Source organism: Asparagus officinalis, chromosome 2, assembly GCF_001876935.1.
Source record: "Asparagus officinalis chromosome 2, Aspof.V1, whole genome shotgun sequence".
In the NCBI taxonomy this organism is placed as follows: domain Eukaryota; kingdom Viridiplantae; phylum Streptophyta; class Magnoliopsida; order Asparagales; family Asparagaceae; genus Asparagus; species Asparagus officinalis.
This window is the reverse complement of record NC_033795.1, coordinates 70,425,821-70,435,338: the sequence shown is the minus strand read 5'-3', so window position 1 is coordinate 70,435,338 and position 9,518 is coordinate 70,425,821. Positions and strand designations below refer to the sequence as shown.

The 9,518-nt window shown below is 41.7% G+C and overlaps 1 protein-coding gene across 1 annotated transcript in view; it reads left to right on the top strand.

Annotated features, from left to right (window-relative positions):
* The window catches only part of LOC109831284 (BTB/POZ domain-containing protein At3g08570-like), a 31,220-nt gene that overhangs the window by 18,913 nt on the left and 2,789 nt on the right, over positions 1-9,518 (top strand). The window contains 1 exon segment of the mRNA XM_020398617.1: positions 5,712-5,880. Coding sequence (XP_020254206.1) covers positions 5,712-5,880 — 169 coding nt within the window.

Here is a 9,518-nt window from a genome sequence, read left to right as displayed (position 1 = left end):
CGATACGGTTGTTCAGAGGATTCTTGAATTTGGGGAGATCCACGCTGAGGTGGGGCTTTACCGAAGGTTCGGGACCTGAAATTGACGAAGGTTGGAGAGCAATATTACCTGCTTTTACCTTAGGCGTTGATTTGGCCTTCGGCATCCAAACTCGTTCGGATCTCGGCGATCTCTTAACGGCCTCTCCCTTTAGCATTTCTCGTGCTTTTTGGACCAGGGCTCGGGCATGCGCACGCAAGGCGCGGCGCTTCTGGATTCGCTCCTCGAGAGTAGAACGGGTTCTTTTGACATGAACCCATTTGTTTGTTTCTGCTTCGGAGGAGGGGCTGGTTGTTTGCCGTGGTTGCTCCTGGCGTTGCCTGGATTTTAGATCCACGTTATAGCGGATCCCATCCATTGGCTCCAAAGCCTCGGCAAGTTGTCGAGCAAGACGTTGACGTTGTCTTTGTCGTGCTCTCTTTGATAATGCCGGAGCGTCTTCAGAAGTCATCTCCTCGGCGGAAGAGGAATCCGGATCTGCGATCTCGACCAGGTTGGACGACGTGGGGACGTCGCGTGGTGCAAGTGCAGAGGCGGCAACGGGGTCTTGGATTTTTGAACCGAAGGACCTGCAATCATTTATGAAAGAGGTTACCTTTCTGTACCCGTTTGGAGAGGCGGATCTGGAGGAGGAGGAAGAGAGGCCTTCTTTGAACTGTTGTTGATCGAGCTCGTGTTCTTCATTCACCCCGATCTTGAGTGCTGGTTGCGTCACGACGGCGTCGGTTGCGATGCCGTTGGCTCCCACTGTGGTCGCCAGCTTGTTTGCGGAAAAAGTCGCTGTATTCATTGCTGCATTCATTACAACTTTGATCGTTACAATGAAATAAAAAGATAGTCTTTTTATAAGACCGATACACAATGAAAACAAAATAAATGCAACTCCTTTCAAACAAACGCAAGAGCTGTTTGTCATCTCTTGCTTGCGTGGGTCTTTGGCCTGTGACGGGGATGTTGATATCCGTGGACCACCGGGGCAATCAGATCTGTTCCGAGAAAATCGGGCAGAGCTTCGTCTATCCGCGGAGGGATATAGAAGCAGAACTTCGTCGATCCGCGTGGGATCTTAGAAGCTATAAGCGTATACCTCGGCTAAAGCGAGGTTATTAGCTCTTCTTAGTATTAACGCTAAGGCTAATACTAAGGCTCGGACGGGTGATGAAGGCTCTGATCAAGACCTCTCCTCCTCTTGTTGAAGCACACGGGCACTCTTTACTGCAGCAGGGCTTCGCCAAGCTCTCGCGTATACCTCGGCTAAAGCGAGGTATTAGCTCTTCTTAGTATTAACGCTAAGGCTAATACTAAGGCTCCGACGGGTGATGAAGGCTCTGATCAAGGCCTCTCCTCCTCTTGGTGAAGCACACGGAAAAGTGAGGACACCCCTTGGGGTGTCTCGGAAATTCCGAGACACCCCTGGGGTGTCTCGGAATTTCTGAGACACCCCTGGGGGTGTTTCGGAACTCCGAGACGTCCGTTGGTGTATTTGATCGTTTCACCCGTAGATTCTTCGTACGAACTCGGATTTGAGTGATTCCGGGTGCGTTGGATGCGTGACGAAGAGTTCGATCCGCTCTGATGGTTGGATTGTCTTTAGAGTGGTCGAGGCACGGAGGGCATTGTCCTTTTCGTGAGCAGTGCCGGGCTTCCGATTGGCACGGGTCTTCGTTGTTCCGAAATCCTATCCGCTCACGTGGCTCGTCGATTCACTTCAATCGTTCGTCGACGTCGATTAGGCTCATGTGGATTGGATGGTGACGTTCATCGTTGATCGTTAACACTGAACCGGTTGTGGAGAACTATAGGCAATTTTCGATGCCTCGTCGATTCACTTCAATCGTTCGTCGACGTCGATTAGGCTCATGTGGATTGGATGGTGACGTTCATCGTTGATCGTTAACACTGAACCGGTTGTGGAGAACTATAGGCAATTTTCGATGCCTACAATTCGCATCCCTAGAATCTGCTTCGCTGTACCCAGATCCTTCATTGCAAATTATTTTGCTAGCTGCTTCTTCAAACTGTTTATCTCCTCCAAACACGGTCCTGCTACCAACATGTCATCAACATATAATAACAAAATAATAAAGCTGGACTCGAACCTTTTGAAATAACAGTAATGATCTGAATTGCATCTTCTGTAGCCATTATTCTGCATGAAGTTATCAAACTTCTTATACCACTGTCTCGGAGCCTTCAAACCATATAAGCTCTTCTTGAATTTGCACACCATCTCTTTCTTTCCTTCTTCAATAAAACCAACAGGCTGCTTCATGTAGATTTCTTCATCCAAGTCACCATGAAGAAAGACAGTCTTCACATCTAACTGCTCAAGAAAGAGGTCTTCTGTAGCCACCAAACTCAACACCACTCTGATGGTTGTGAGTTTCACAACAGGGAAAAATATCTCCGTATAGTCCACTCCTTCCCGAACCCCTTTAATACTAATCTGGCCTTGAATCTCTTGCTTCCATCACTCGCTTGTTTGACCCGGTAGACCCATTTGTTATGTAAGGTCTTCTTCTGTGCAGGTAGCTGTGCTAACTCCCATGTCTCATTAGTCAGAAGAGAATCCATCTCCTCCTGCATCGCGTGCTCCCACTACTGAGATTCACTCACTTGCATTGCCTCTTCATAGCTTTCCGGCGCACCGCTATCTCTCAATAATAAGTAGTCAAGAGATGAAAGATATTTGAGATTTGGTTTGGGTACCTAGATGACCTCCTAAGCTCCAGGCCCTGGGTAGTTTCTTCTGCACTGGGAGCCTCCTCAGTTGTGGTTAGAACAAACATCATCTCCCATATCTGGAAGTTCCTCTATATCCATGTACTCAAATCCATCTGTATCTGAAATACTGCTCCCACTACTTTGGCTATCCTTGGCATCTTCTTTGTTCTTGTACATCACATCCTCATTGAATATCACGTCTCTGCTTCTGATGATCTTCCTGTTCTTCTCATCCCAAAGACGATACCCGAACTCATCAATGTCGTATCCAATAAATGTGTACTTCTGTGACTTAGCTTCTAGCTTGTCTCTGACATGGTCACTGATATGAACATAAGCCACACAACCAAATACCCGCAAGTGTGAGAGATTTATCTTCTTTTTACTCCAAACCTCCTCTAGAATCCCAAAATCCAATGGAACTGATGGCCTGTGATTAATAAGGTAAGCTGCTGTATGCACCACATCCGCCCAAAATATCTTAGGCAGACCTCCATGTAATCGTATGCTCCCGGCACGCTTTGTGAAGGTCCTGTTCATCCTCTCCGCAATGTCGTTCTGCTACGGTATCCCTGGAGTAGTCCTCTCTAAGCGAATGCCATTCGTAGCACAGAACCTCTTGAACTCCTCCAGCTCGTATTCTCCACCATTGTCTGATCTCAGACATTTCACCTTCAGATCTGTCTCATTCTCCACCATGGCCTTCCACTTCTTGAAGATTCCAAACACCTTTGACTTGTGCTTCATGAAGTAGATCCATACCTTTCTCGAGTGATCGTTGATGAAGGTGATATAATATCTCGAACCGCCAAAAGAAGACACACTGGCTGGACCCCATACATCTGTATGAATCAACTCTAGCTTCTGAGCCTTAGGTGGCCTTCCACCCTTCAGAAAACTAACCCTCTTCTGCTTCCCAAAGATGCAGTCTTCACAAACCCCGACTTCCACTGTATCGATCCCGGTTAGCTTTTCTTGTGAAAGTAAAATCTTCATCCCCTTTTCGCTCATGTGCCCTAGCCTATTGTGATACAGATCTGTACTCTCTTTGTCACCTGCAATTGTGAGCGTGTTACTCGTATGTAAGGTGAGATAGAGAGTTCATAGTTTGTTGTCTCGAGCAACTATCATCGTACCGTTGGAGATTCTCCACGAATCCACTGTGAATGTCGAAACATAGCCTTTTGCTCCAAGCTGTCCCACCGAAACAAGATTCCTCTTTAGCTTCGGTACATGTCTCACATTCTTCAAGGTCCACTTAGAGCCCTTCATCTGAATCTGCACTTCACCCTTTCCAACAATATTACAGGGCTCGTTATTCCCCAAATATACTTTTCCAAAGTTCCCTGCTACATAATTCTGAAATAGCTTCCTGTTAGCAGTGGCGTGAAAAGAAGCTCCTTAATCGATAACCCAAGAATCCGAGTCGCAATCCATATCAAGGATCAAGACATCCTGCACGATATGAGCCTCCTGCTCACCCGTATCCTTCTTTGGACTTTTGCAGACTGAAGACATATGACCCTCCTGGCCACAGTTCCAATACTTCCCTTTGATAGGCCTAACCTTTGAGTTCGACCTCTTCTTCACTGATTTCGACTGATTCTTGTTCTGGTTTTCTTTCTTCTGGCTTCTACCTCTTTGCTCGAGGTATAGAGCTGAACCTGAACCTTTCGATTCGGACGATTTCCTTCTAACCTCCTCGGATAGAATCATGCTAACAACCTCACTCAGCTTTAACTTCTCCTTTCCCGTCGAATTGCTGATTGTCGTCACACAACCTGCCCAACTATCCGGCAACTGCGATAGAATCAATAGGGCTTGCACTTCGTCATCAAACGTGATATCCACAGAGATAAGTTGATCCACAATCGTGTTGAACTCGCTGAGATACATCGTGAACGACCGTCCTTCTGCCATCTTAAGGTTAAAAAGAGTTTTGACTAGATGCACCTTGTTTGCTGCCGACGGTTGCTTGTACACATTCACGAGCGCTTCCATAAGCCCCACCGTCATCTTCTCCTTCAGAATATTGTGGGCTACTGATTTGGCGAGCGACAACCGGATTTGCCCTAGAGCCTTCCTATCCAGTATCTCCCAATCACCATCTAACTCCTCCTTTTTTTTTCCTTTTCCTTATCTATCAACGGACGATACAAGTCCTTCTGGTACAGATAGTCCTTCATATGCGACTTCCAGTAGGCGAAGTCTGAACCGTCAAACTTCTCGATCTTTGATTTGTTTTCCTCTGCTATGGCCTTCACACAAATTGCTGAACGAAGCTCTGATACTAGTTGTTGGGGATTCGAAACAATCAATCGAACCCTTGCCCTTCCGGACCTTGTGTTGAAATTATGAAAGTAGGAATAATATCACAAATAAAGATCTAACCTTGCAAAAATAGTAAAGGAGACGAACACACAGATTTAACGAGGTTCGGCAACGTGCCTACGTCCTCGGGAGCTACACCACACAATCTCTTTATTAATTGAAGAAGAATTGCAAGCTCTCAAACTAGAGTTTAATCTCTCTAAGATTCTCTATCTTCTTGCAGTCAAAAAGCTCTTTTTTTTCGTGTTGTTACAACCCTAAAAACGTTTAAGGTATATATAGAGTCCTGCGGAAAACAAAATCCCAAATAGTTTAGGAAACTATTTGACTGCGTCGCGGTCGACCGCAGCGGTCGACCGTGCCAAACGACAGAAGCTCCCAGATTTCCAAAAAGTTGAGCGGTCGACCGAACCAAAAACCCGAGACTAAAAATCCTACAGGGTTGGCGCGGTCGACCGCCGCGATCGACCGCCTTCAGCTTCAGCTCCTCCCAACTCTTGTGCACGTTCGCGATCGACCGCCGCGGTAGACCGTGGATCTGTCTGCAGGTTTTTCTCGTCGTTTTGATTCCAGCTCTTGTCTCGACTTTGAGTCTACACCTTAGACTAACATCCCAGTCATAGTTCTATTCTGAAAGTAGGAAGGCTCATTGATGGTTACCTTGCAGAAATTGCAGCCGATCCTTGTCTGAATCTGCAAAGGTTCATGGCCATCATTGAGCTGTTGCCAGATTATGCTCGAGTAATTGAGGATGGTCTCTACCGAGCTATTGATATATATTTGAAGGTAATATCTACTACGTTAGGTTTCTAATGCGCATGTGCAGAAAATTTTCAATTTAAAAATAATTATCCAGTTTTTCTTTTGTTAGTATATCAGCTTCATCATGCTGTTATTTTCCTAACGTTTTCTGGAATTATAACAAAAATCTTCCAAATTCTGCTGCGTTTAGGCCCATCAAGCTAGAAAGTAATCCAATTCTATCGACAGGCTCAACGAATCTTCTCTTTGGCAAATAAATATAGTACTTTTGATTATTTGATCTATCATACTGTTATTAACTGTCAAAGGTGTGCTGCGTTAGGATGGTGGTACATGTTAGAACAATGATTTTAAAATGAAAGCTATTTGTTTCTATTGTTTCTATATGTGTATTACGGGTTTCTTTTAGGGATTTTTTAGATATCACTCACTTCAATCTTTCATCTTTTAAAATTTGTCCCTTAAATCATTGAAATTGCGATTAGGCCCCTTAATTCTCCAATTAAATTAGTCCCTCATATCTTTGAAATTGCTATAAGGTCCTCAGATCTTAATTTACTATGAAATTAGTGTCTCCAATCAAGAGGGGAAGTAGATATTAGATCAATTAATTTGGAACTTCTAAGACTTTGCGACCTAATAGCAATTTCAATGGTAGGAACTAATTTTCCTGTGATTTCTACGTCCACTATGGATTGGAGGAAGCAATTTTAAAATAACTTAAGAACTGTGACACCTGTTAGCAATTTCAATGATTTGCTGGACTAATTTCAAAATATGGAAGATGTAAGGGACTAATATTGAACTACCTTTCTTTTCGAGTGAAAAGACCTAGCTTAATTTATTGAAATGAAGGAATTGGAAATTTTCACTACTAAATAATGAGGCATCCTAGACGGAAAATTCCGTCTAGGATACCTTGAATTCCGTCTAGAATGCGTATTCTAGACGGAATTCCGTCTAGAATACGCGTCTAGTATGTTTCCGTCTAGGATGCAGTATTCTAGACGGAAATTCCGTCTAGAATACATTCTAGACGGATTATTCTAGACGGAATTCAAAACCGTCTAGAATACATCCTAGACGGATTATTCTAGACGGAATTTCCGTCTAGAATACTACATCCTAGATGGAAAAAATTTCCGTCTACGATGAGTATCCTAGACGGAAATTTCCGTCTAGGATAGTCATCCTAGACGGAATTTCCGTCTAGGATGTTTTAAATTTTTTTTTAATTTTTTTTCAAAAAAACAAATATCCTAGACGGAATTTGAGCATCCTAGACGAAATTTCCGTCTAGGATGCTATGCTACAGTAGGTTTTTTTTTTTTTTTTTTGCAAAATCTACTTTGAGTGCATGTACACTTTTTTTTTTTTTTTTTTGCAAAATCTACTTTGAGTGCATGTACACAATATTGAACAAAAAAAAATTATATTCATATCAAACACAATCTAATTATATTCCAATATCAAATCCAATTATATTCAAATAATACATTTACCAAAATACTAGAGAGATACATAAATTGTTTACAAACTTTTACATAAATTGTTTACAATCTTTTACATAAATTATTTACAAGGGATGTCAGTGCATCGGCAAACAAGTCTACCAGAAGCATGCCACCCGTTGAAACCGCAGTCCAATACCATAATCTTGTTGATCCCTGCATCATCTTTCATTTCTGATAGGTAATTTGCAAACATCTGTGCACAAGTTGGACCCCTTACCTGGAGAAGAACAGGAGATTCATCAGCCAAAGAACTAAGTATCTGTCATGATTATTTTTAACCACGGAAGGATTATTGATTAGTTTAAAAAAAGGAATTCCGAAAGAGGAATTAAAAAGTAAACTTTTTTCTTGCTATATTCAGAAGAACAATAACAATAATTAGATCAAACGAGGTGAATTTTAGCTTATCTTCTTTTGCAGGGGAGAACCAAACGCAGTCATCCAATTCATGTCAAGTACCTACATTAGACATCTTCAACAGAAAAAAACACTAATAAAGAAAGAACTGCAAACCCCTCAATATCAGCTTGTCAGCGTTAACAAAATCTCGTTCACCCATGTTCACCTGAAGGGAAATTATCAGTTTCTTCAACCAAGCATATAAAATACAAGAATAAAGTACCATAGTTAATGAACTATGTAACAAGACAACAAGGAATCATTATTGAGATATGAGTTCTCCATTGATCAGCTAGAAAGTGGTCAAATGACAATTCTTAGTTGATTTGTAAAGACATCTGTTTAGAGAAACAACTGGAGGTATGCCGCGAATAGAGTAGGAGAACAGAATCTCAAAGAGCCAGAATGTGAGTTCTACCATTTTCAGTTACTGAGACTTAATAAACACAATAGAATAGTTCTTCTAGATGATTAATCTATGAACTCTAAAGTAATAAAATTAGCGAGGTTTCACAAGAAAAGTTACAGTTCAATTTTGAGTTAAACCTTTTGTGTTGCATCATTTGACAAAGTTTCAAGATAGTTGTCAACTTGACATCAGCTTTCTCTTAATTGAACAAAATTCCTTGTCAAGGACATATGCGAACTTCCTTGTCAAGGACATATGAGCAAGGAAGCGCCTTGCCAGAAATCATAGATGACTTGGTGTCATTCAATCTGGGAAAAATTTCTAGAAAAAATGAAAAGATGTCTGTGGGGGACTGTTAGACTTAGAAATACACCAAAAAGACTAGAACCAAGGAAGTTGTTAAAGGGATAACTATCTGTAGAGTATCCTTGAAAATGAAAATGAACACATTAACCATGCATAAACATTATCATAGACCATTTATACATAAACTATTCAAATCAAGAACTCAAAGATGTACTTGAAATCAATAGAAGAACTAATGTGTTAAGCCAATGTTGCTCGATTTGTGCTAGCTCGTCAGATAGCAATTTGTAATTTTTTAAGTAGATTTCGACTAATACCATCACATTCCACATTATAGCCCCACACTTGAATATTTGGGTTTTGCTTCTCTCAGAAAAAAATAACTTTCTTTGGGTATGATTTACGAACATCAGTTTGTTATTCAAAAGTAAGACAAAATGTTGATGCTGCCCCAAAAATTTCACTTCCCATGATGCAATTACAACCAAAAGTTCAAAAGTAAGACAAAGGGTTGAAGGAAAAAAGAAACATAAATAGCTTGTATACGATGACTTGAGGAAATTATGTGCATACGATGACTCATTCCACTCTACGGACACACATAGCTATCCACAGACACTCGCCAATTATCACTTATTGCAAAATTTCACCAATATTTCATAACGCATCGCCAAATTTCTACAGTTCTCCGAAAGATGTCCTTATATATTCACAATGTAGCTTCTTAAACCAAACCATAAATGCACGAAATCTAACATTTAGGGGAAATCAACGCCATAAACCCTAAGAGAACCGAAATACAAAATTTCCCAACAATTAATACAAAATAAACATCTAGATCACCCAAATTGGCATTAAAACATGCAGCCAATCTAACTAGTTCAACAATAGACTAAAAATGAAAGCATACATCGCAAATTGGGGCCAGAGTACAAAATTACCTTGCTGATGACGCGATAGGAGATGTAGGCTTGAACTCCATTCCCTAACTTCACCGGGTCGGTGACCGTAACCGATAGAAACGGCTGCGACGA